Source organism: Anas platyrhynchos, chromosome 6 (genome assembly GCF_047663525.1).
Source record: "Anas platyrhynchos isolate ZD024472 breed Pekin duck chromosome 6, IASCAAS_PekinDuck_T2T, whole genome shotgun sequence".
NCBI classification, from domain to species: domain Eukaryota; kingdom Metazoa; phylum Chordata; class Aves; order Anseriformes; family Anatidae; genus Anas; species Anas platyrhynchos.
The window spans coordinates 33308906-33336026 of NC_092592.1; the positions used below are offsets into that span (position 1 = coordinate 33308906).

Below are 27121 nucleotides of genomic sequence, written 5' to 3' on the forward strand. Positions count from 1 at the left end.
GGAAGAGAGACATCACGTCATAAATTCTCAATTTCAGTGTTACGAGAAAGTTTCAGAGGCTTTGATTGCTAATGTCTTCTTTATTGCTAGACAGCGAGGCTCATTATTTTCTGATTATAGAAACACATTATAGCAAAGTTGAAAAAAATGGGCTACGTAAGGCACATTTTGCTGAAAAAATGGCAACTTTATTACAACTATTACTTCTGTGCTGCTCTGGTTATAAAGGTGGGAACTTTTGTTCCTGCTCATGGGCTGTAAGTGGAAGGCAACCTCTTGAACTGTGGAATGAGAAGATGGAGTGACTCGTAGGAAGGCAAGGGCTCCTGAACAAGCCGTGACATTTCTCCTAGTGACGATTTTAAAGAAAACTCCCTGTGAACTTTGCAGGGCTGGGGGCCAGTACTGAGGCAGGTAAGGGGCCGGGGGGAGTCCCCGGGGCTCTGTGCCGGCCGGGGGGGGTCAGGTGGTGGGGAGAAGCCCCGAGCTGGGGGCTCCCTTCCCTAAGGGACCCACGGTCCCACCCCAAAACCCAAAGGGGGACAAAGCTGGAAGGGGGCCGGGGGCCTCCGAGGTCCCGGCGGCTGCCGCCTTTGTGAGGGGGAGCGCAGATGAAGGGGTGGGGGGATGCGAGGGGCAAGCCGTCGCCGTGCCATTTCACACAACCCCCCCGTTTTTTTTTTTTTTTTTTTTTTTGCAGCGTTTGGTGGAGAGGTTTGCGAGGTTTCCAGGCGCAGGTGGCTGTGGCTGGAGCTACCGGGCTGCCTCTGCCCCGGCTCCGCGCTGAGCCGGCGGTGGTCGCCGTCCCCCTCAAACCACCACCAGCACCAGACCCCCCCCGAGCCCCTCTAAGGGCTGGTCGGCGGGGTCCAGCCCCGAGCAGCCCGAGATTTAGCTCCGAGCTTGCTGCTCCGAGCGGAGATTACAATTAGCCTTTAAAAATGGCTGCTTGGAAGCTGTCAGCCGGGGCCGCTAACTCTCCTCATCCCCTCCCAGCCTCCTGCTTTTCATCCCCACGGGGGTAACGACGGAGACGGAGGAGGGGGGGGGGGGTCTCGGAGCCCCCTGATCCATCCCCAGCCGCCTCCCCCCCCTCTCGGTGCGGGGCTGCCGTAGCGGCCCCGGGGCCCGGCCGCCCTCGCTGAGTGGCGAGAGGACGGCGGCGGCCCCCGCCTCCCCGCGCTCCTCCTCGCCGCTGCCTGCGTGTGTGCCGCGGGCGGCGGGGCTACAAAGGAGAAGGGGGAGGCCGGGGCTACATGGTGGAGGGTGGCGTGCCTGTGTGTGTGTGTGTCTGTGGGAGAGAAGGGGAGGACGCGTCTGGCGAGGAGAAAGCCCAAGGTCAAGAGGCAGCTCTCCTCCTCCTCCTCCTCCTCCTCCATGGAAGAAGACGATGAGCCGTGAGGAGGAAGGACGAAGAGGAGAAGGGGCGGCGGGCTGAGGGCTGCCGGGCTTCCCCGCGGGACTGAGGAGCCGGCGCTGAAGGGGCCGGAGGAGACGGCGGCGGGGTCGGGAGGAGGGGAGGAGAGGAAGGCCAGGAGGAAGCGGGGGGTTTGAATCTCCCTGCCCGGATCGTTTCTCCCTCAGGGGAAGCTCCTGGAGCGGCGCTGCCCCCGCTGCCAGCCCTCCGCGCCTCGGCCCATGGCCCCCGCGGCGAGGATGGAGCCGGGCGGCGCCCTGAGGAGAGCGGGGGCTGCCCCCGCGCCCCCCGGGGCCGGGAGCCCTTTCCCCTCCGCCTGCTGCTGCTGCTTCTCCTCGCTCCTGGATGTGAACAGCTGGCTGCTCTTCTACGCCTTCTTCTACCTGGCCCTCTACGCCCAGGTGTCCCAGTCCAAGTCCTGCGACAAAATCTCCTGCTTCTCGGGTCATTGTGTCAACTCCACCTGCGTCTGCGACCAGGGCTGGGTGGGAGACCAGTGCCAACACTGCCAGGGCAGGTTCAAGTAAGTCTCTGCGTATTACCGGTCTCTTTCCCTCCTTTCAAGACCAGTGCTAGCTCTTTTCTTGCTGTTATCACCTGCCTGTGTATTCCCGTTGTTATCCCCCCCCCCAGCCTATGTCTGCTGTGATGTTTCTGCCCGGTGCAAGCGTGTGGCAGAAGTTAGGGGTGAAATAGGCCCCTCCACCTCACGCTCCCTCCCTTGAAGGATACAGGACGCAGTCCTGGGGTGGAAAACTGTGCCCGGTGGTGTGAGGCTGGAAATAGGCTGCTCCGTGCCGGGGGAACAGCACGAGGAGCAATCAGCCTGGAGCTGTGTCGCTGCTGTCCCTTCTGGAGGTGTCATGGAAATGACATGGGTACTTCACGGGGCTGCCCAGCAAGCAAAAATTACTGGTGGATGTGAATGACTTTTATCCTTCTGTGAAGTGACAGTCATTTGCTCATTTTAGTCTCGTTCCCTTTGCTCGCAAGTGTTTTATCCAAGTTTGGGCACATTCAGGGTGACATAAATATAACTGTTACTGAAATGTACATCACAAGCGATGAGGCTCGCAGGAGATGCGGTGGTATGAATGTAAAGCATCTCGGCCAAGGAGTGAGTGGTTAGTGATGCTGGAGCTACCCTCTCATTCTTAAAAGTGGATGTGATACCGAGTCATTGATCAGCGAGACAAAACCGTACACTGACACTTGCTTTTCCCTATGTAGTTGAAGAGAAGACTTAATTTATAGGGCTGTCACTTCCCCCCGCCCCCTTTGGTATCAGGGTGAAGACTGGCAGTGAAAAATGCTGTTGCAGCTAACAGTTTGCTGTTATTTCGCTATATAACCTTGGACAGGACATCTCATTTCATTCCTTTGCAAAACACCACTTAAAAGCAGGAACTCTGTTTATTAAGTATATTGATGTCTACAGCTGGAAACTGTCCTAATATTTGGCTAAAACAGTGAATTGGTGAGGCTGTATCTTACAGAATTCAAATTCCGTCTTTGGAAAGTACTTTAACAGGTTAAAGTTGCCTATTTTTTAAAACGTGTTTCTGAGGACTAAAATCAAGCTATGTCACTCGTGTCTTTTAAGTGTTTTATCTGTGTATTTAATCACTCAGTTCTAATTAAAGGCAAGGTAAATCAAGTAATATGTTACCTTGGGAAGTTGAGGAGTAGCTGGCATGCAGACATGTTAGCTGAAACAACGCACATGCTGCAGAGAGAAGCAATTTACTGATACTGTTTGGTGGGTTTCTCTGTCAGGGAAACTGTAACTGAGTCAAAAAGGAAATAGAAGGCAAATAGATACATCCCATCTGCATGTGAACTTGGTGATATCTTTTAAAGTTGGTCATCAGCTACCTGCAAGTATTGAGGACGTGGGGCTGGCCTGTGCCCTGGCACAGCAGGCAAATGCTATAGGGATTGCGTGGGGAGAGAGCCCCAGGTGAATCTTCTTTGTGTGTGCTGGGCAGCAGCGGGCAGAGCATTTCCGTGCTGTAAAGAGATTACTGGTAGCCTTTATCTCGACACCAAGCACAACAGACTGTAACACTGCAAGGGCTGAAGGAAATTTTCATCTCTTAAATTTCAAAGCTTTTTGTTAGCCTGTGTTCTGAATGGTTCCTGGAGCCTTTAGTGAGTCCTTAAAGGTATATCCTTGATTACTTGTTAAAACATTTAGGTTTCTTTACATTGTTTGCATTTTCAAGTGAACTTAACGAGCAGAAGAGGCATGGTGGTTGCATTTTCTTAGCTCACTTCTGGTGGAAAGTTAATAATCCATCCCCACCTAGAGGAAGTTCTGCCGGAGTGCTGAAGGGGCACCTCTTCTGTGCTCAGCTAATGCAGGGTTAATCGATGTGCCTTTGGGAGTTTTGGAGAAATCAGAATAGATTTCTCAACTCTTCCATATTCTTTCATGATTATTTTTAGAAATGCCAGTGATGCTTGCATTCAGATTTTTGTCACAGAAGCGAGCTTCTTCTGTCACATTGGAAGCCTGTTTTTTGCTGAAGACGCTTTCAATACCAGTATCTTTGATAGCTCATCTTTAATCTTATAAGCAAAATAGACTCTGCCATGAAAAATAAGCGTTCTGAGTTTTAATGCTTTCCAAGCCCCGCGAGCTGGGGATGATATGAAATATGTTAATGCTTGCTGCGATGCGAGCAGCAACTCAGAGTGGCTGTTTCCAATCTTGAAAATTCAGAAGGGTGTCGAATGGTTGATGAGCCAAGGCTCCGTGTTTACGGAAGAGTTGGAAAATGAACGTTAGTCTACCTTATGGCCAGACTACTGAAGAGCTTTCTGACTTCTGCAGTTATTGGTAGCCTAATTTATTATCATGGAACTTTCCTATATTGTTTCCCTTTGTCTGAGTATCTGGGTGAGTATCTGCTTTATGCTCAAGTAGCCATGGCTGGATTTTTGCAGCTGTAGGACTCTTACTTGACCAGTTATGTAGGATGTGCATTGCCTTGGAGCAGTTGCTTCTTGCAGGAAGAATTATTATGAAGAGTGCTTCAGAATAAAAGAAAGATTGAAAAGTATGTTTGGCTATTATAGCTACATTAAGCATTATGAATTGTAGGTGTGATACATACCAATGGTAATAGAACATTGTATATTCTGAATATTTATGGTATTTCATACTTTCAGCAGTTTGAAGTTCCTGGATGTGCCTATATTATTCAAAAATAAAAATGAATTTTTAGTGACCTAAATTGGACAGTGTAAAGCCTGTTTTCTGACACTAGATCAACTGAGGAAAAAAATTTTAAGGGCAAGCTTAAACATAGCAAAATAAATGGGTCTTTATTCTTCTTCATATAAATCAAATGGGGTTATTTTTCCTCTTCTGGGAATGAGTGACTTGCATTAGCAAACATGAGGAACGTTACCGTAAGAGAAATACTCTACCTAGGGGCAGCTTGGGACCATTAATTCTTTTGTGACAGATATGTAGCAGTTTTGCCTTTCCTTTTATTTCTTTTCTAGACTGAGAAATAACAGCATAGTAGAGAGACATCAAAAATAATTGATCAATCTTAGTAAGCAGGTGTCAAAATTAATTGACAAAACTACAGTAACCTTGCATTTCCCCTGCAGAGCTACTGAGTAAGTAGAATACTTTGCAAATGGATGAAAGAAGGGTGGATGGAGGAAAAATGAGTGAAAAGACTTTCCAGCACTATTTTATTACTATTATGTATCAACTCTTGCATTTATTCCTTATATTGTGAAGTTTGTGGTAACTTGTTGTATATATAATCAGACCAGTGGTGGTGTTCTCGCTGTGTCACATTCACGCCCTCTCAGGAGGGGCTGGACATTGTCTCTGCCTGGTGGTCAATTACTCTCTGGTCAAAAGGGCTGTCTGAATGCAATGCTGCCTTATTTCTTTCTATTTTAAACACTGTTTTCATTGTGTTCTGACATTATTTTTTTTTTTTCTTTGTACCAAAGTGAAAAAGGGAAATTTAAATATAAAAAGCAAGAGAAAGGAATTCTGATTGCTTGCTTACTGGAGACAGGTGAAAGACAAGAAAGCCAAAGGGGAGCAGGGCCTTTTTTTTTTTATAGCAAGGAGCCTCAAACAGCTCTGTTCTCAAGATGTTAAGAAAAACACAAGCATAAAACCACAATGCTGAGTTTTCTTTTCACCTGGTCATTTTACTGTAGTGCATTAACATTTTTTTTTTTTAAGCAGTAATATTCTTTATAAGTTTTTGTGACTAAACAAGGCTGTCCCCAAATACTGTACTCTTAATATTACTTGATTTTTTCCTACATCATTATGAAAGCAAAAATCCTTTCTATAGTATACATGTTCTTTGAATTATAAATAAATAGCACCTTAAGGCCTGGATTGGAAAACACTTCTCTCTTTGGATGTGATCACGTTCTAAGGAATATTGAAAGTGATTGTTAGGTTCATACATGGAAAAACAATCAAACAAACAAAAACACAAAAGAAACAAACAAAAAACCAAACCTGCAGATGGGTTGTTAACAGTTCCACTGTATTAACATTTCTAGTATAGGGCCCATTTATTTAAGACAAACAAACAAACCCATAAAGAAAACAAACAAACAAAAAAAAAGTATGTTAATCCCAAGCCAGTGTTTGGTAGCTGCTTTCTTCTGAAATGAAATTGCCAGCAGTTGTCAGATCCACCAGAACAGAATTACCATGCTCTGTAATACTTGGCAGCTGCAGCTCTGATGTTGCAGATGCTAATGGCTTTGCATATTGCAGTCAATCCAGACTTCAGATCATACTTTCTGATCTTTCTGTTGCTGTTTTCCCTCCACCACCTTCCTGAGCGAGGTCCAAATTTTTTGGACGCCTGAGTGAGAGATTCTGCTTTGCTAGTGGGCAGTGATGATGTACTAATGCTTTAGTCTTGCTTTGCTTTGTTTGAAGATTGTGTTTCCCAGACATGTTGAACTTGCCATCTGTGTGTGACTTCTGTGCCTCCATGGACTGCTGTGGGCAGTGCAAGGCGGTGCCCAGCCTCCTGCCTAGGAGAGGATGTGATTGTTCTGGCCATGGGTGATGTTCACACCCCTCCCTTCCTGCAGAAGGGGTGTTACTGCTGGGCAGTGCCAACCTGTTGCTGGCTGCTCCTCTCTCCCATTTCACCTTTCTACAGAGAATGTGTCAGCTCTTCCCCTTGGTCTGTGAGCCACCAAACAGCTGCAGCTTAAAAAGGATAATTGGGAAAGTACAAACACTTCTTTAAAACAGAAGTGTTTTCTTGTCTGTGAAAACTGCCAGTTATTGGGAACAGCTCCTGTAGATTCTCTTCAGTGGTGAGGTGAGGCAAAACCTCAGAAACTCAGCTGTGTCTCTGCTCTGGAAGTCCCATGTGCTATTGATTAGCAGGCAGCCCAGGTACTTGATGGCCAGAGTGACCTGGAGAATAGCTGAGAGAAAATGGAGAGTTTGGGCCTGAAGCCAGGTCAGGAAGCCCTCTGATGAGGTACGAATTGGTGTCTAGCAGCTACATGTTCAAGTGTTCAATACTATTTCAGACCAAATAAGCTTTAGCCTATCTAATTAAGTTTTATTAAGTTATAATTTTATGTGCAGCACATGCTTTTCTGACCTTGCTACAGTGAAATTGTGAGAAACAAAATGACTGCAGCTGCTGCTTGGAGGGATAGTAAGGAAAATACTTCTATTGTACAGACAGCTCCCTCTCTTCTAGTAAGCTGTATCTGCAGCTGAAACGTTTGCTGAAAACTTGGTCTTGAATATCTTTTGCTGAGGGATAGGCTTTTGCTATGGGTACAGGAAGGTATGTAAGTACTAGGTTAAGCTAAAGTGATTTATTTTAACAAAAGTAAGAAAATGACCTTTGCATGTTGAGCCCTGGTCATAAATTAGTGAAAAATCCAAGCGTGTTCGTAGTTGCCTCCTGTAATTAGCAGGGCTTTGATGTTCCTGCATGCTTCCTCTGCACTGCCTCACGGGCATGTGGTGACATTGTGGTAGGCAAAAGTCTGGCAGCAGGGTAGTGCAACAGTTTCTTCTGCTCAGGGAACAGTAAATGGCTGGTTACAACATCGTGCCAAACTGCATCTTAACTGCAGGAGGAATAGTAGATCATGAGGAAAAAAAAAAATAATTAAAAAAAAAAAAAACTGGGGAAAAAATAATAAAAAAAAAAAAACCCTTTTGTATAGATTTTTCTTCTTTTGTTATTTTCCTAAAGAAATAAAAATACATTTTTTAACTCTGTACCATACTACCTTGCCAGTTATTGGCCAGTTTGTCCCTTGCGTTTCCATGCAGGTGTAGAAATTTCTTCCTGTTAATCCCTTGAGCTGTTGCAGGGTCTGTGTTAGGAGCAGTGCTCCTTCCTTTCTCTCTTTTCCTACTGATCCCTTAAAATGTCTTTCTTGTAGTTCAGTGCATGTTTTGCAAAAGGAGACAGGAATTGGGAAGGAGGAAGCTGGGTTAACGCAACATCGTTTCTATGGGCAATAAGGATAATACAACTTAGCACTTCCTAATGTATTCCTAGGCTTTTCTCTCTTACTCAGTGGGCTCTGGAGTGGCTGAGAGTGCAGTTCTGGTTGTGAGGTTTCAGGGGAATTCTTGTGTTGGAAAGCCAGGTAGTCAGGGGTTTGTTTTTGCTGTGTTTGTTCACTGGGGATGCCTGTTCATTGTGGATAAGACCACAACAATTTTCGCTGATGCTATGATGTTAGAAAACCAGTTTGAACTGTTTCTTGCCTGTATTTTGTTGTATATGTTTGTTTTCCATTTTTAATACCCTCATTGGAGTGAGACAGTATCACCAGAAGGCAAACAATTGTTTCAGGAGTAGGTGTAGGATGGAAAGAGAGCAGTACTCTGCCTTGGTAATGCTGTTCTGGGCAGCTCTTTGGCTGTATTTGCAATTGGATTTCAGGAGCTTTTCAAGCCATGGAATAAAAATGGTTCTTCTCCTTACTAGAGATATGTTGCAATTGCATATGTAAAATCCCAGGAGGAAGTGAAAAGGAATATTTTCAGCTTTTTTTTTTTTTTTTTTTTGAAAGAAAGAAAGCTCTTCTTTCTTCCTACAATCCATAATAAAATTGTAGAGCTTACTGCCACAGGATGAGGACAGATGTATAAAGCAGGTATGAGCAAGACTCATTATGACAGAGGTCGTGCTGTTGAAGTTCCAGTATGGAACCTGATGGTTGTTAGAAAATAGGAGGACCACTGTACTTGTCGATGTGATTTTTCTAATTTCAGCCTTAACTAAACTTTACAAGTATGACATTGAGCATGCCTTTCCTGTTTGGGTGGCTATACAAAAGAGAGTACATGTTTGCTGCTATAAAGTGTGCAGGATGATGCGGAGCCGAAGACCAGCATCCTGTGTCTTGTTTCTATTGACGGTGTGAACTTAATGTAGAGTGGTCTTGTTCCATAAATCTGATTTAATTAAATTCAATTCTGCTTACCTATAAATGCATTCTATGACCTTATGTACACTTCTTCTTTGCTTAACAGAATGTTTATTCTGATAGTTTTATTTATTTATATTGACTTACAAAACAAATGAAGCTTTTTATACCATTCAGTCCATGTGCCCCTACCTTTGAACTTGTTGGTCAGTTACAGTTTTCATGGTGATTGGCACTGGAACAGAAGGCAAAGGCTGTCTTTGTTCATTTGATAACACACACGTGTCTATTGTCATATGTAACGATGCAGACTGTACCAGGCAGGTGAGCACCTTTAAGAACATCCCCTTTAATCTTCTTTGCCCAGTCCTAGGTATCTAGTTGTTACGAGGGAAGACTGAGCATATTGATTGATTCAATTAGTGAACCTCTGGAGGCAAGGTTCTTATTGCACTTCTAAATTACCTCCTGCATTTTCTCCTTAATTTCTAGAGCTCCTATACAAGATTCCAGTTTCTTCAAAGACAAAACAATTTCCAAGTACAAGAACCTTCACAACTTGAATGGTAAAAGGGTGTCAAATTTTCTTATTCCAGGTGAAGTCCTTGTTTTGATCTAAAACAATTCTGCTGTCTGCAGAACTTGTGCAAGCAAACTGTCCTTAAATTGTAGATTGTAAGCAGAAATATAAAGTTGTTTAAGAAATGAACTGTATAAAAAAGCCACCATTTTACATTTAGCTGCAGCCACTTCTCCTTGGCTGAATCTTTCTGCTTTTTGTGTAAGCATCAGTCTTCCTGCTGAGTTGAAAAGTACCAGCAAGAACATCTCTCCCCACTGCCCAAGGGAGGCAGCATGATAGGGAAAGGAAACCGTCCCTTCTAGAAATGGTACAGATTTCTATTGCCTTAATTTTATGTGGGACAGTGTCCCCATTAAACTGGCACAACTTCTACTATATGTGGTGAAATCCTGAGTCAGCCTATCAGTTGCAAAATTGCCTTGGTTGTCAGCATGACCTGTATCTAATTCAAGACATGCGCATAATTAATCTTACTGAAGTCAGTGGAATTGTGTGTACGAATTAATACCTTTGAAATGCCTTTTTATAAGCCAACATGTGAATGTCTATGTAATTAAACTATTGGGAATATTATGATTTTATCTTTGTAAAATGTGGTTGCTGTTTTTGTTTAAATTTTTATTTTAGTCGGGATGGTCTGCCAAATATTTCTCCCAATGTGAATTATTCTCTGCATGTATTAAAATTTTAAAATACATTGATAGCTCATATGATAAAGGGATTTTGAATTTGTAAGGAATGTGTTTTTATTCAAATCATGTTTTAGAAAGTGGAAGCATAAGCCATACAAGCATACCAAACTTCTCTTAGAAGCCCAGCCATCTGCACTGAGAGGTGTTTTTTGAAGGAACTGTCCTTCTGGAGGAAAAAGAAATGTTTTCTATTAGGGTGTGTTTTTTGTTGTTGTTTAGTACTTCAAATATTTTAATGTTTTCTCTGGGTTTTTGTAGACAGCACCAGAAACAAGCGCTGTGATTACCTGTTCTGGCAGCTTGCTTTATGTAGGCTGTAGAGTAGCTCTGACTTAATTCCTGTTTGAGCAGAACATATGCTTTAGAAAAGCATCTGATTATGTCTGAAAACACTTCCAGTGATTGAAGGCCCATTATAGACCTCTCGAAACTCTTCCACTGCTTGATATTCTTCACCGTTTCCTATAACCAGCAAAACCATATGCATAATCCCTCTAAATCCAGGAAACCCACCCTAGCTATTCTGTGTTGCGCATGTGTTGTGCTGGGGATGGAGCTACGATCTCTTAAAAACATCCCTCCTCCCCTGAGCAATAGGAAACTGCCAATGTGCCAAGTTCATCCCTGTGTGCAAGCCTGCGACTGTCCCCAGGTCTGGATTTACCAAGTTACCAAGGGGCTTGTGAATGCTGGAGCCTGGTTTGTCTGCAGGCTGAGTGGTTCAGTGCTCGATCAAGTGATGGTGGGAACGGGGCTGATGGTCCTACCAGCCCCAGAGCCTGCTTGCCATTGCTAGGGATGTGTGAAATGCTCAGCTGCATTGCACAGACACAAGGGTTGTCTGTAAATAATATTGTCAATGCCTGTACAAGTTATATCATTTAATATTTTTAATTTAATTTGGCAAATGTTTAGTCTCACGCTGTGTGCCCCTTACTTCCTCTGGCCAAACAAGACACAATGGATATAGTTTTGGATGACACATTACTGCAGTTCATGTTGTCTTTTTTAAAAACAGCATGAGTAGTTTGTGAGATGCCAGTCTGTCACACTGCCCTAGAAATTAATTTATATGTATCAAAAGGTGGGCAGAAGAGGTAATGAGATGCTTCAGGAACACCTTGGGATATTCTTCCACGTATGAGCTGAAGTGCTGGTGAAAAAAGCCTTGTTTAAAACACTGCTATGTAGACAATAGAAAAAAAAACACACTGGAAAACTCATGCAGTATTGAAGAACATCTCTCTGCCAGTGTCCATGGAGATTCTAAGGAGCTGCACAGCCTGGTCTTGGAAAGCATTCTGTGAAGTTTCTGTAAGGAGGAGCAAAACATGGTGACAGCTGAAAGCCTGGGCACTCCAGGGAGCTGCAGCAGCTACCAGTCATAGAGGGACAGCGGTGAGCTGCTATCCGAGTGCACGTCCTCATGTGAGGAGGCTGAGCTGTTGGAATTTTCCACCTAGCATTTTCAGCTGCCCTATATATTATTAAAAGTCTGCTGAGGGAACATCAGGGCTGTGCTGATGTTGGAGCCCTGGGTGGTTGCAGTGCCACAGGAGGCACGAGACCTGAGCCCAGTGCTGGCTGCTGCTCCGTGTCCCTTCACCAGGTGCGAGAACTGCCTCTGGCTCCCAAGATTCCTGCAGGCAGAAAAGCCTCAAGCTTTTAGACCTCTAGAAAGTAATTTAGCCACCAGCACTGTAGAATATTCTAGGGTAAACGTCTTAATCTAGCTATTAAATCTACATCATTTTGCAGAAAATAAATGTGTTATAAAATCTCTCCCAAAACATAGAGCTTAGGTCACTTTTCTGGAAGAAGTGGATTCCAGGATCTGTTCAAACTGGTGTTTCAGTTTGTGTAGCTATGGATGGTAACCTGCTGCTACCCTTGTGTGATGGCAAAATGTCTGGTTTGGTGACCCTAATAATGTTTAGAAGCAAGCTGACTGTAGAGTATTTCCAAATTTTAAGCAGCATGTGCCAGCAAATCATGATTTGGGTAGGGAATTTTGAAGCCAGGATATTCTAGGATTACCTGGCAACTGGACAAGTACTGAATTACTTAAGGCTTGGATGCAGACACCTAAAACGACACTCAGCGTTGAAATTTTCTTAGGGATTTAGTCCGTAATTTCTGTGCTTCATTGTCTCATCTATAAAAAGAAAATAACACTCACTGTAAGATTAAATACATGAGGTGATCCATGACTGCAGTGATGGGGACAGCTAATGAGCTAGGTACTATTTGAGAGATTTGAGAACGCATTTTTTCCTGGAGTGTGATAAATACTATGGCATGAAGTGCTGCTGTCCAAGTGGTGCTGTGTATCTGAAATATGTGTAAAATAGCTTTCTCATTAGGTCAGATGGACCTAAACCTAACTTGGAAGCAGCGTGTGTTATTGCAGAATACTTGAAAAGTAAAGTCTTTTCTTATTCAAGAGAATCCTTGGAAAAAACAGTTTGTACCTTGTCTGAACTGCTGGTAATATTTTACTGAAGTTGGTAACAGCCCAAAAAGCCTTAACTCCCAATCTTGAATTAAAAGCTAATAGCAAAATATTGTAAAATACAATCATATGCAGTACTACTTAACAGCTATTTTGAAGTTGCTGCTCATTAAACGTTACATTCCTGTATCAGCATCAAAGAACCATGCATTTCCAATCTGCAGGAAGTTTGTGTTATGCTATTCCAGGATCACAAGTCTGGATCCACAGTCTTTAATTAAACGTAGATTTTTATTGCAGACATATACTTTTATGTATAGACGTTTGTTCTCACGTTGTTGAATTTTCAGCTTGCTCCCTTTTACTTTGAAGGCTAATAATTTGCCTTCAGTGATGAAGTGGATAACGTTGTCATGGAACTCCTGGGATGCAGGAGACTGGACTGAAGAACAATCAGAAGTATCACAAAAGGACCAGATCTCATCTGTATACGTTACCAGGTGCTGCAGTGGAATGTGAGCTGCGGAGATCTTGGTCAAAGCCTGTCAGGAGAGCTGGGGCTTGTAAAATTTTCAAATACGCTAGTGAGCTTCAGGGAGACTTTCTATTCAAGGTGTAAGTAAAATGTAAGGCATCACGGAACAAGAAGACAAACATGCATCATCGATGTTGTTTTTAACTCACTTAGCGAGAGAAGGAAATTAACCAGAAAAAAAATAGCCTGCTAGCCATGTGGTAGTTCAAAATATGCTCCTGCTTCTAATAGATAGCAGTGGTGAGTTAAACACTGTCAGCTTAATTTTCTCGCTACGTATTTCTGCTCCCAAAACTTGGGAGAACTTTGATACACTCTAACTTCTTATATGAATGAAGATTTGACAATTTCAGCTTTACTACAAAAACTGAAATGCTGAGTAATTCAACTCTAGGGTAATTTACATGTTTAACTGTTCTTTCCTGAATCTATACAGTGTATGAGAGAGAATGTACTTCTTGGAGAGGGAGAAAAGAAGAAAATCTAAAGAAATGAAGAGTAACTCCCATTAATGATATATATATATTCATTTGCAAACCCAGCTTGGAGAATATACTTGATAATCAAATGTGTATATGGTATATGCAAGATATACCAAAGCAGTTTAGGGGAAAAGGAGAATGAACTTGATTTCATAGGAAGAGTCATAGAAATGCTCTAAGTGAATTGGGCTGAGTGCTTCTATAGTTCTCTTGTATCAGTAAATCTGCTGTGTTGGCTTCCAAAGTCAACAGAGGCTCATCCAGAGGATAACTTAAGCCGCTGGACAGGAGCTGGAAGGTGCTCCTGAAAAATGAAAGTACAGGAACAGCTGGTTTTGAAAAAATAAACTTGCACTTGTGAGTGCAGATGTAATAATATTAAGACAGCTGTGTTAGAAATGTTCTTGCAGATGTTTTCTAAAACCTTATGCTGATACAAGTATTAAATCTAGAACATCTATATTTAGAACTTTGTTTTTATGGGTGTTTTGAATCGTGTAGCACTCTGCAGAATGATATGTGAGCTAGTATGATACAGTTTTTCTAGAGTTTCATTTCTGAATTGCTTATAGTAGTGTATTTTTCAGGGAGTGGGGTGGGGAACCCAAGCCTTGTGTGCATTCAAGGAAGTACTTAGCCCCAACATCTCTCTGTCTTTCTTTGTATCTTGAGGAATAGGCACTTTTTTTTCCAGCTGTTTGACACATGGGAAACTTGAGGTTGTGTAATTGTTTAAGGTTACCTGGTGAACTAGTGACAGAACTGAAATGAAAGCTGGGGAGTTTATATATATCTATATCTATATATATATAATTTTTTTTTAATAATTTTCCTGTCCTCATTCTAGGAAAATTGAATTGTTTTCAAGTAGGATGGCACTTTGCTGCAGGTACACAATGTGGAGTGCTTTGTTCTCCTGGAGACCTTTACTGTTGAACATTGCCAGATGTAGGAGATGATATGAAGCTTCTCATTCAGGTATAGATCCATAGTCAAGGAGTTTTGTTAACAATATTTTTCAACTGACTGTTCCGAATGGATACCCGACGCCTTTCAGTGCCTATGCCCAGGCCTCTGTTAGTGCCAGGATAAATGCTGGTGTGGCCTAGAGGTTGGTGAATATAATTGAGAGAATTGGCCTTGAAAGTTGTTGTCCAGTCACATGAGCTAGGATATCAAATCTGGGCTGAATTTCTGGTTGGTCTGTCCTCTTTTTTTTTTTTTTTTTTTTTTATGTCTATGAAGCAAGCCCAGTTTAATGTGTTAATGTAACAGTTCACAAAGCTGTTCATTACCAGGATAATTGCGGAGTTTATTTTCAGTTTTATCTGCATCATTAAGGTGCACTTACTGCTTTTGGGGTTAGTACACACTCAGAAGTCTGTTCAGGAACATAAAAACTCTGCTGTAATGGGCAGGTGAAAGGAAGCAGAATATTCCTTGGAAGTTAGACAGGCTTTCCGCTGTTGATTGGCTGCATTGGAAAGTAGCAGTCGGGCTTTGAGAGCAGAACTGCTGTATGTTAGATTGCTTCAGAGTGGTGGGGGCTTGCAGTGTTGTACTGATTTTTTTTTTTTTTGATAATTTTAAGGTCATACACATTAAGGATTTAAAAAACAAAAAGCAAAAAAAAAAGCGCATTTATTTTTAATTGTAGTTAAAGCTCTTGCCTACTAGGGATGGTTCCTTCTTGTAAAGGGTCTAATGCAGTTCTCTCATACATCACTCGTTCACAGTCACCATAAATATTTTTTTAATTGTCCTGAAAAATTTGACCATTTCAATTCTTATCTACTACTGAACACCAAAGCAGATGCAGGGCCAAATTAATCATACTCCTTATTTTTACATAAAATAACTAAAATTTAGTCTGTTTTTCTGTGATGGAGGAAGCATGGTGCAATGAGTGATATTCTGACTTCTGTTGCAATTTTCCAATCTCCACATTTCATTCTTGTCTTTATGCAATTCACTGGGTATGGAGGTAAATTACTGTGCTCAAGACTGGGAGAATGACAAATCTAACATATGCGAAGCTTGGCAAGTATGAGCATGGCAGTGCAACATCTTGAGTGAAAGAAATATTCTCTGTTGTGCTCACAGTTAAGCTGTTGCAGGCTTAGACTTCAGTGTATCATATCACTTAGTCTGGTTGGTGCTACTTGAAGGCATACTTCTTTAAATAAAAGAACACTATTTTATGAAGAGAATTCTTGACTATCCTATGTTTAAAAAACCCTACAGATTAATGAGGAAAAAAGCAACTTTTTTTTTCCCACCTCCATGTTCTTAATTGCACTGGACTTTCTCAGTATGTATTTGAATCTTTCAATTTCTCAGATTATTTTTGTTTTCAATGGACCAGAAGTATCTGGGAGGTTGTCAATCCATAAGGTACCATGCTATGCCAGTTCGTCTTCAATATATTTTGTATTTATGAAGTATACATAAATAGTGAGATGGATAGTTGCTTCAATGACCAGAGGGCTTTATTTTCTGTTTGCGCTAGTTTTGTTTTTAAGAACAGCTGATCATCATTGTTGATTGTTTTTTGCTTATTGCATTTCTCTTGGTAGGTACACATGTTTTGTAGTTACAAAAACCTCCTAGTCCAAAAGGTTTTGTCATTGCTTCTGTAGGAAAGTGGAAAATGGCAATGGAAAATTCTGTTTAAAAATTTGGGTGGAGATGCGTGGGAACCTGCAAACCATGGCTCTGATATTAATCATGGAACTGAGGCTAGTGGGTTTGTGTGTGAGAAATGGTGAGCATGATGAATTTGTGCCTATGCTCAATAGTATTAAGCCAGTAATGTGGTTTGAGGCATTTCCGTACTACGTGTCAATGGTAACTTGAGGTACAGGCTGCATTAACTCTGGCCTGGTTGCTGCTGTGAACCTTTAGGGTTAGGTTTTCTTAATGGGTATGGGAGTTCGGGAGGACATTACTGGGGCTTTAGACTACCAGAAGGTTTATTTTATTTTTTTGGCTGTTGAATTTTACTCAGTCCAGATTCACTTGAGTAGATCCTTAGTGAGTTGTGTCAGTTGCAAATGTGTGTACCTAGTTTACACGCTCAGGTAGGAAACGTAATATTGCATATCCATGTGGATACGCTTGATGTTTGCATATCAGAAACACTGTGTATTTGCTCATCTAATTAGACATGTTGGAGTTCTGAGCTGTTTTCTTTTTAGGGGGTGATGGGGAAGAGAGACTTTTTCAGAAAGTAGTTTTCTAGTAATTGTGTGTTTAATGAACAAGGTGCTGCCTACTTACAGAAGTATTTGCTTCAGGTGGGTCAATGTGAGAGAGAAATTTTCTCTAAGGAGGTGACTCTATGTGAAATATAGGGGTGTTGTAGGAAAAAATGAAATGAGAACATGTCCGCAAATAGGATTTGGGGCTTGTAATTCATTCAGGATGGGAAAGGTTTTGGGGTCTGACCAACTTTCATGGAAGTATATGCCATCAGAAGGCATTCCTGGGTGCAGTTGTAGGACTACAGTTTAAACCCAGTTTATGGCTTAATAATGGTGGTATAACAAGGAATAATATGACTGTTCATATTGTACTTGCAGTTTGATTGCTGGCCTGATTCTCAGTTGCTATACTCTTATGATGGTGTAATTAATCTCTTTGGGGTTTGTTTGTCACTTAATTTGAAGGTAAATTTAAGGAAACTCATGTAATGGAATTGAGGTTCAGACTCTTAAAATTTATTATTTTTTATTTTGTATATGACAACAATGCATCTTTCACTTTCAGATGTTGAAATGTGTGCTATCCTACAATTAATTTGTGTACATAAAATGTACTAATGCATCACCTTGGTATGTTATAGAGTATTGAGTTATTAAATAAAAGGCAGCAAGCACAATAGGTATTCTACAACAAAATGAAGAAAAGGTGAATTTCACAATAAAAGAATGTCAGGATAATAGTAGGGAAGGCTGACATTGACAGTCTGTGTCTGTGATACTCTGTGCAATATGTTTTTCAAGTTTGCGTGGCTGGATACAGTCAATCCTTTCTAGAAGGATTTTAAAATCATATAAATATGAGGCAAGCTGGTGAAATCTTCCTTTCATCTAAAGGACTGTTGAGGGCTGTATTTATCTTCCTAGTAGTTTTAAAACCAAGCTATTAAGGTGTTGACCCATGTTGAGGATACCTTTATTTTATAAACAGTCCTCCAATGTGATTTAATCACATTGGTGTTGCACACAGAAAGAAAGTTAGTAATTAAAGTCTTTGCTTTTCGGATTGTGGTTCCAAATGTTTTTCTAGAATGTGAGATGTCCAAAGGGACACTGTCTGTGTTTTATGTATGTGTGGAAAGGGAAATGCTAGCTCCTGTTCAAGTAGCATTCTCTATCCTCTCCTAAAATATTTTTAGTTTATGCTTGTCAGTAGCTTCTTTAGGAAAACAAGAACAGTTGCTATGATGAGCTCTCTGGGAGCATTACTCTGTGTAGATGCAGAAGAGAAATTAGAATCCTGCCTCTGAACAGAATGGCCCTTGAAAAACAAAACAATAACCAGACCGCAGCACCTGACCATTATTTTGGATTCTGTTGAATTTATGCTAAAAAGCACAGAAGGAAAAACACTGAAGATGAATATTACCATTTGGTGCAGGGTTATATGCTGGGAGGCGGGGAGACTTGAAATCTTTCTTCTTATTATTACTTTATGGCTGGTATGAAATATGAATATTTGATTCTATACCCATTTCTGTTGCTTCCTCAAACTGAGGCAACATTTTTTCAAGTAGCTTTCCACATAGCTTTCCCTGTTTGTTCGGGGATCTACACAAACTACTACAGACTGCTGATTAGTAGTATATAATAATCAAAAATTTCAAGGCGAGGCCTGGAATAGTGGGGAGTTGTGGAGGAAATAAAGCAAAATGTTAATTAAGTTAATTTTGGAAATCTTTGAAAGAAGTACTTGGGGATCATCCCTCATCACTTATAATGATTTCATTTCTATGAAGAGTGCTTTAAAGGTTTTCTTACTGCCTTTACAATAAAATATGTGTCGTATTTTCTTTTTGGAGCTGCAAGTCTTGTGCCTCTCTGTGACCAATGCTGGAGCATGCTCCTTTGGATGCATGCTGACAAGTATGAAACATGGCAAGGGAGGCTGGATTTTTCCTGGAGAATGATGGGGAATGTACTGAATGTATGTCAAGTGTATTAAATTTCCAGGTCAAGTTCTAATGCAATTGTAAGTTTGCAAGGAAACAGTTTGCAAAACTTGCTGAAGCTGTCGGTATTTCTAGGTCTTTAACTTGTCGTATTTGTCCTCCATGTGGGTTCTGATGTCCTTTGCTGTTGGTAAAGGAAATATGTCACTGAGGTTAAAATATTATCTGGGCTGTAGTTCTCCCGGATAAGTTTAAGTTCCAGGTCCTTTAACTTTCCATAAGCTGTCAAAAGTTTAAATTATTTTCTGGGCTTTCTTGCTATGAGTGCTTATTATATTTGTGAAGCTTTATGGTACATCCAAAACTGAAGAAAATATGACAGGTGGTCATCTTGAAAAAGAAATCAGAGGTGTTTACATTTGATAACTACACATTGCTATAGAAATAATCAAATTCAATTTTAGCATTTTCCTAAATAGAACTATTGGTTGCTATACCTCTCTATATAGCACATTTCTTTGTGTGCATATGTAGAGAGATAAATAGATGTATAAATAAAATAAGCTTTTTATAGACTCTTCAGGAAAACTTGGGTGCCAGTTGTCTTCATTGCCAAGAATTTTAGAACTTTCTGTTGAACTCTCAGATCTTCTGCACAGAAGATATTCATCTACTGTTGCATGAACTGCAATTTGTATAAGACAACTTCCATGCCAAAATGTGCAGCATTTTAAAGCTTTTTATTTTCCTTCCTCCTGGTGTTTAGGTGCACGCAGTTTATAGAGGTCTTCTAGACTTTTTTGGGGGTTTTTCATCAGCAGTGCATGGTAATTTCATCAAAATATTATGTTTTAAGTAATGACTGAACTATCATAGTAAGTTTGAGATAAAGCTAATGACAAATTATTCAGCAAAATATTTGTTAGTAAAAGAAAGAAGGAGGATTTCTTTTTTTTTTTTTTTAATGGATAATTCTCTGGTTATCATCAAGGTTCTGTTATGTTCAATTTCTGTTTTTTTCTTTTCTAGATGAATGTGTTGCAGTTGTCTGAAACTGCTAGAAAGTTATTATCTCAAAGCAGGGAATAAGTAGGCAGCTTAGACATACTGAGCAGGGCAGCAGGGAATTGCAAGTTACCAAAAAATGTGATCGACATTGAGAATGAAAATTAAATATTTGTCAACTTTCAGTGAACATAAACGTTGAGGTTTCTTTATTACCTCTATTGTGGTACAGCTTTCCTAGCACGCTATTGGGCCTGACATTAGGAATCACAACTAGCAATTAATATTTTATTGTTTGTGGGATAAATGAAAATTATTCAGTCCTGTTCATATGTTAATTGATAGTTGTCATCTGTTATTTAAATGTAAGCATTTAGAATTGCCAGATGCTTTTGCTTCAACTTGTGAGTTTTTATTCCAATATGAAACTTTACCATGATGCCTAGTTTCTGAAGTCTTTGAATCTATTTTTTTTTTTTTTCTCTTTAAAGTGCTTTAGCTATCTAATGACTTGCCTGCCTTCTCAACATTCTGGTAAATTGGGATTAATTAAGAAGGTGGGCAAACTGGGATTAATTAAAAAGACTTGTCTGTAGAGCAGCTGGGATTTGTGTGATTTTAAAGGTGAAGGCTTGCATATAAAAGCAAAATAATTCTGCAACTGGTAGATTTCTATACATGTGTGAGTGTATTTTGCATATCTTTTTGTGCACATATAAACATACTTGAGTACAGGATTTTCTGGAGCCTGGCAGGCCCATTCCAGCACCACTGGCCCTTTGGCTGAAGCTACGTGAGTGCCTTTGCTTAGCTGGGCCACTGCAGGAATCCCTGCGCTCTGGAGGGGAGGAGGGGGATGACGTCCATCTCCCTGTGTGCCCCTACTTGAAAATAACATCACTGCCACTGTGTTTGAGCTGTGTTTCCAGGTTGCCCAAGGTTTCAGGAGAGTTGGGCAGGTAGATTCACTTGTTGGAACAGATGCGACATCCAGCTTTGTGCAGCTGAACGTGTCCCGTTCAGAGAGTGATTGGAGAGTTGCTGGGGGGCAGAAGATGTAGCTGTTACGAATTGTTGTCCTCAGGACTGGACAGCAAGATGAGGGGTTTAGAGTTCAAGCCCACGCTGTAATATTGCTGATGGCCTATTTCAGGTTACACACTGCTCTCTTCTTTCTGTCCCCCCAGATTCCAGCCTGGTGTTACTGGCCGGTGGCTGACATCCCTGGCTGTTGGCATCGCTGCCGAGTGTTCAATCTGTTTTGTTCCTCCCACACCCATAGCAGGATTCCTGCTCCATGTTCCCTCTTCTAGGGGCAAAAGCATCAGTTGTTTTACAGGGACCCAACAGCTGTGTGAGAACATGGTATTTATTTCTGGCTCTTTAGTCACTGAACTAAAATGAAGACTTTGCTACCTCTAAGTGGCAAACACAGTTCTCCATTATTAGTTGTACTCCCATACATTTTACGTGGAGAGAGTGTTATGTATTTAAAAACAAACTGCCAAACAAAATCCAACTGAACCCTGCAGAAAAATCTGAGATTTGAGCAGATATTTTTAAAAGTGTGCTATAATGACTTTGAATGTATGATTTAAATAAAATAAACTTTAGTAAACTCTTTTTCTTCGGCCATACTTAAACTCTGTGGAGTGAAATGGTAACACTTGGTAACTAAATACACCATAACCATATTCAGATGTTCTTCTTGAAACTCACTTTGACTTTCTGAAAGTAGACTGTTAGTTCTGTTTGTTCTTACTATCTACTTGATGCATGTCTCATTCTGTGTGCTCTCTCTCCATTTGATTTTCCTTTAGTCCTCTTTGTATGCACTGAGTGTCATATTTTTTTCCTTGGACTTCATTACAGTAGAATAAACAAGCGTCTTCTTACCAGGCTCTTATTTCTTCTAGTTGCTCAAATAGGTTTCTCTGTTCATGTTCCAGTTTAATCTTTCCTATTGTGTTTCCTGTGCTTTAATATTATTAACTGCCTGATCTCTTCTGGAAATCCCACATTGTAGGATCATTTCTCTCTTTTTTCTGGCTGTCTGCCATTGGTGGCATGTAGTCATTCTGCAGCTGCTTTAATTCTCTTCTTTCTTCTCCATTGGGATGGTTGAAACTATTCCTGTCGCTTCTAAGTGCGTGATTTTACCGACCATTGCTAAATTTAATCTCCTCTCAGTTTATCAAGAATCAGTATCACCCAGTTCTTTGCATAGGACGTATTTATTTCAAACAGCATGAACAGCTTCATGCCATCAATAAATTTCACTAGCATGCCTATGCCATTATTGGTAAGTCTCTTTTTAAAATCAGTTTTTGACTGCCTCTACTGTCCTATGTAACTTGCCATACAGGCTGAGCTTTTTGCTTACAGCTGATCTGTTGATCCCATTTTTATTCCCCTCCTTACTTGCATTATGGCTTTCATATTAACTTGGTCTCCAGGTTTAACTAATTGTACAGCTTATTGGCGTCTTGATATAATGGTAGTCGTTTTCGTTAAAGTTGTTTTATCAAAGATAAAGTGTGTGATGTTAATAAATTCGTGTTGCATTTTATTCTACTTTCCCTTCACATTCATATTTTTAGATTAAACTATGAATATGGAATAATGAGAAGCTAGAGTAATAGCTTCTATTAATTCTGGGCAATTCCTTCCCATTTTGCATTAAATTTAGGTGCAATACTTGCTAGAATGTGACAAATGGCATAATTTAATATATTTAATAGAGTGCCTACTGCATAACTTGCAAGTTAATGTCTTGGATCTTTTGTTTCCCAGTGTTCTGATGTAGATTCTTATCTCTAGTCTGGTTACTATCAAGCAATCAGTTACTTGAATTTTGTTACTACTTATGTTGTGATATTCTCCAATTCCATACAGTGATTTCCTGAGCTTTCGCATGATAAACATTCATTTTGTTTTGTGTTATCTTTAATTTCTTTGATTATAATCACACCATCTCAGTTTATCTTTTAAGATGGAATTCAAAGTCTTCCTTACAGTTCTTGCTTTAGATGTGATGATGTTAGCCTCACTTGGAATTTGAGCAGTATTGTAATTTTAGCTTGAACTTCTACCTTATAAGGCAATTTTCCTGTTACCAATAAGGTAAGTAGCATCAGAGGCATCTCCATTGCTCCAAGAATTTTAATTAAAATGAAAAATTATTTATGCTGAATACTACCAGAAGTACACACATTCATGGTGCTATCCTGTTTGTTTTGTCAGTTACCTTAATTATGAATTAGGTCAATGAAATGAAATTCTTCCTTAGATGCTATGAAGTGAACAAATACTAGCTGTCACTGAGAGAGCAAGTTCTAACTGTCACTAGCAAAGAAATAATATCTATTTATAAAAGGTTTATGATCCCATGGATTGTATTTTGCAAAGTAGTTTGGGAAATTGAATGATTTCTGTGCGTGTCTGGTTATTAAAGGTAACAATTTAATCAGCGTATTTGACTAATCGGCTGGAGTGCTAGTGAGTATGTACAGCTGCTCTGTTTTTTAATCTATTATATCCATATGGATACTCAAATTGTTACTGGTACATTATGCACATATATAACATTCTTTCATCTTCTCTATTCTTTTTCCACACACATGAAAAGTAGTCACTGATGGAAAATTTAAATGGAAATATCTAAGAATTAAGGATGATGCATGCTGGCTTAAAAAGTGCTAATTAGTTACACTTGGTACTTAAAAAGTAATTATGCAATTTGCCCAATATGAAAAGCTTTGGTGCCATTATATGCTCCAGTAATGGCTCTATCGTTAAGTACTTACACTAAATCAGACATAATAGATGTGTATCTGGTTGATATGTTGTCAAAATAAGTATTTTTACTGGGTTTCTGTTGTGGAAGAGAGATTTATAATGAATTATATGATTTTTTTTTTCTAAATCCTGGCCTGAGGAACACTAATGTGTTCACAGTGGGAGGTATTAAAGTGTAGGCATTTAAGTCCAATGATCCTGTTTACAAATAACCTCATTTTCATTAACATTAGCTTCCCCAAAATATGTGGAGAAAACAGTTGACTAATCTGTCCACACTTAGCTCTTAGATAGTAAACTATATAGTTTTTCAAGTCAGGTTCTTTCATGTTTATTTGTAAATCATTTAAGATAATGATAAAAATAAAAAAAGCCAGTCTGCTCTGTAATCCAAAGAAAATGGAAGATTTTATGTCAGTATATATCTGAAATACAAACTAACTTATCACTTCTTTATGCATCTCTGTTGGTTTATATTTCAATCTCCATTTCATATCAAAAACAAAATTTTACAGCTTATTACTACAGAAAGAATCTCTATCCATGCTTGTAAGAAGAAAATAAATCAGCTTTGGAGCATTTTTGCAATTTGCTGTTGATGAGTTTTACATGCTCATTAACTGTGACACTAAGATCAGTGGCTTAAAGGAATTTTAAAGGGAACGGCAACATCTAACAAGAAAAAGTTGGCAGAAATAGCAGATAAGCCTGATACAAAGACTTTTTTTTTTTTTTTTAACTCGTTTCTGAGATTGAATACATTGTGTGGCAATGAGAGTAGTGCAGCTTTCTGGATGATGACTTTTGTGGGTTTGGCTTACTAGAAATGCCATAATGAGTCCTAAGATGTGTTTTAAAGTGGAAAATACCTAAGCAATATGGAGAACTGGGAAGTCAGTGCAAAACTGAGCATCCGCTGGGAAACTGAAACTGAGCCTTGCCATCTTTCTGAGTAGAAGGTTATCTGAAAACTTCAGTTTATTCTCATCAAATCTCTGACTTGATAAAGTAACCCTTTGTGATCGGTTTCATTAAATATTAGCAGAAATGTCTGTTCTGAGATGAGAGAGCTAGATTGACCTGCCTCCTTTAATATGCAGAGGGACTTCTCCTTCTGGATATTTGGGGGGCCTGTTTGCTTTATTATTATGACCTTACTTTCCCCTGCATTAATCCCCACTTACAGTTCCAGTGACATTTAGAGTATGCACACTAGTCTTCTTGAATATTGCCACATTAACTTGGAATTGACACCTCCTGCAAGCCTTGCAGCCTAGTTGTGATCTGTGACATATTCTGAGTGTAAGAACAGCCCCAAACAGGTCATAACTGAAGAGCTTTGTAGCCTTGTTTTATAACTATCCATTTTTTTCCCCCGAAGTGGCTTTTTTTCATGGTATAAATCTCCATCTGAAATAATGTTTTTCAAACTCCTGTGAAAGCATTGCCCTGAGACATCATTTCAGAAGCATCTGTTTGTACAACAAGATAGTCTATGGAGTGCTAGGGCCCAGCGTAAGAACCGTTTTATGTTACTTAATGTGATTGTGTTGTTCCATGTCTGTTACATCCTTTGAATTGCTTTCCTGAAAGATAAATCTGCTAAGGAAATGGTGGTGGTTGAAAACCCAAGTGCAGCTTTGTTAATAGCAAGCCAGATTCCAACATGACTTCACCCATGTGGTGGTGGTGGGTAAAGGACACCTGGTTGGTGTCTCTGTTTTGTCTATTGGGAATTTAATTTTGTGCCCTAAAAACAAATGAACAAACAAACAAAACCAAAACCAAACAACACAGCCAACTCAACCAATCTGCTGTTTCAGTGCATTCACAAACGTAAGTGTTGTTATGGCAAATGCATATTAAGGCATTGTCTGTTCTTTTCATCAAGTTTTACAAATGGCCAATACCTCTGTTAGGCAACTGTTTGTAAAATCCTTGATTTGCCATCTTTTCCAAATTTGTCTTTTAATCATCTTTTAACGTAACTAACTCCAGAGGTAGTAATTCTGTCTGGCTATTTTGTGTTTAAATTAAGGATGTAGAAGTAATTTCACATCTTTTAGACTAGAGAACCAACTGGTTCAGCCAAATTCACAGAAAAAGAAGAAGGAAAAATCTGCTCTTCCTTCATTTCTGTCAAGTATTCACACTTGTGTGCATTTAAGGGATACAGACTGCTCTGTGCTGCGAGCTGCTCATTCTTCTTTTTGATCTGGAGACTTGAGTCAGTACCTGACTCCAACAAATTAGATTTATCAGTTTCTCCAGTCAAGGTTATCTGGTTTTCTGGAATCTTAAATTTGACACTCACTGACTGGTCATAAATAACTTTTTTTTTTTTTTTTTAGGCAAAGTTTTCTCTTTTCAAAATGAGAAAAATGGTGCTTGGAACTTTTGCAGATCTACAGCTGGGACTTCTTGATGATAAGCTAAATTATGCCATCCATCCTTTATTAGTCTGACTTCTCAGGATTATGAGTGTTTTACTCCACAGTTCTTATTCCTGTTCTGAATGATCTCTGAAGATTTCTCTGCATTCACCACCCTGATCGATTTCTTTTTTTTTCCTTTCTTTTTGTTCTCTGTTGAATCGTGTCTGACAGCTGAGTTGTGGCAATGCTTTAGGATGTTCATATCAGTGCTGAGCATTTAAAAATCTTTCCAACACTCTAAGATACAGAAGCAGCAGACTTAGAAGTCATGTAAAAACTTTTAAGATCACTGTGTGGAAGAGGACCCAATTCAAGTTTATTCATAAGAGATATGGCTCTGCGTTCTGCTTTTATCCATCACCAGGGGCTGTTTAAAACTTGTGCTCTTTTTATGCAGGCATTTGTGCAAGGTAACCTGTGACCTAACATGTGTAGCCACCCCAAGTTCTAATGGATAGCAGGTGGTGATTCAGAGCTTCCTTATGACTTATTCATAAATCCCAGTAGTCACTTGTGCCAACATATTAAATGCATTACCAAAGGGGGCTCTTTCTGATTTTGAAGCAGGCAGATGTTGTTAACCTCATTTGGGCTGTTGCCTTATCTCATATACAGAGGAAATGCACGTATCTTTTATGTGGACTGAGCTGCAGTTTGGTGCTGAGGAAATCCAGACTCCTACAGGTCCATATGGTTGTGGATAGCATACAAAAAAGCTGGATAATTGAAGAATATGGGAAATTACTGGTCTGTTCGAACATGTAGTGTGTGTTTACATCCTATGAACACTTACATATAAACGTATTTTTCCCTCTGCTATATATTGGCTACTTAGAGGCATAAATCTACTTCTGAAGATCAGTATGTTCTGTCTTAAATATCTTTATTTGCAATTCTGCCATGTACTTAATTACATTGGCCTAACCTCCTTCAGTTTTCTCAGTTACCACCTAAACCTAAAGAATCCCTTTTCCACCTTTCGGCATGTGCAGAGTTACTTATGTGTATATAGCACTCTCACTAATAAGTGTGATTGGAACTGTGGCTCAAAAGCACTAAGAGCCTTCCAACAAGTTTCTGAAGATGAGCTTTGCTAGCTTTGCCTTTAAGAGCCAATGCCTACAAACCTGTGTCAGATGTAACGT

At 40.1% G+C, this 27121-nt stretch overlaps 1 protein-coding gene across 18 annotated transcripts in view; it reads left to right on the top strand.

Annotated features, from left to right (window-relative positions):
- The first annotated feature begins 291 nt into the window (after positions 1–291).
- Positions 292–27121, top strand: part of ATRNL1 (attractin like 1) — a 493325-nt gene continuing 466495 nt past the window's right edge. For 3 of the 18 annotated variants that reach the window (XM_038181292.2, XM_072039824.1, XM_038181295.2), the window contains exon 1: positions 1111–1940. In XM_038181292.2, the coding sequence (XP_038037220.1) occupies positions 1639–1940 (302 nt within the window). In that variant the 5' untranslated portion in view covers positions 1111–1638. Of the gene's footprint in view, positions 415–1048; positions 1941–3479; positions 3583–6732; positions 6919–27121 lie in introns of those variants that run through there. The other 15 variants (XM_038181289.2, XM_038181291.2, XM_072039819.1 and 12 more) reach the window with 12 other exon arrangements.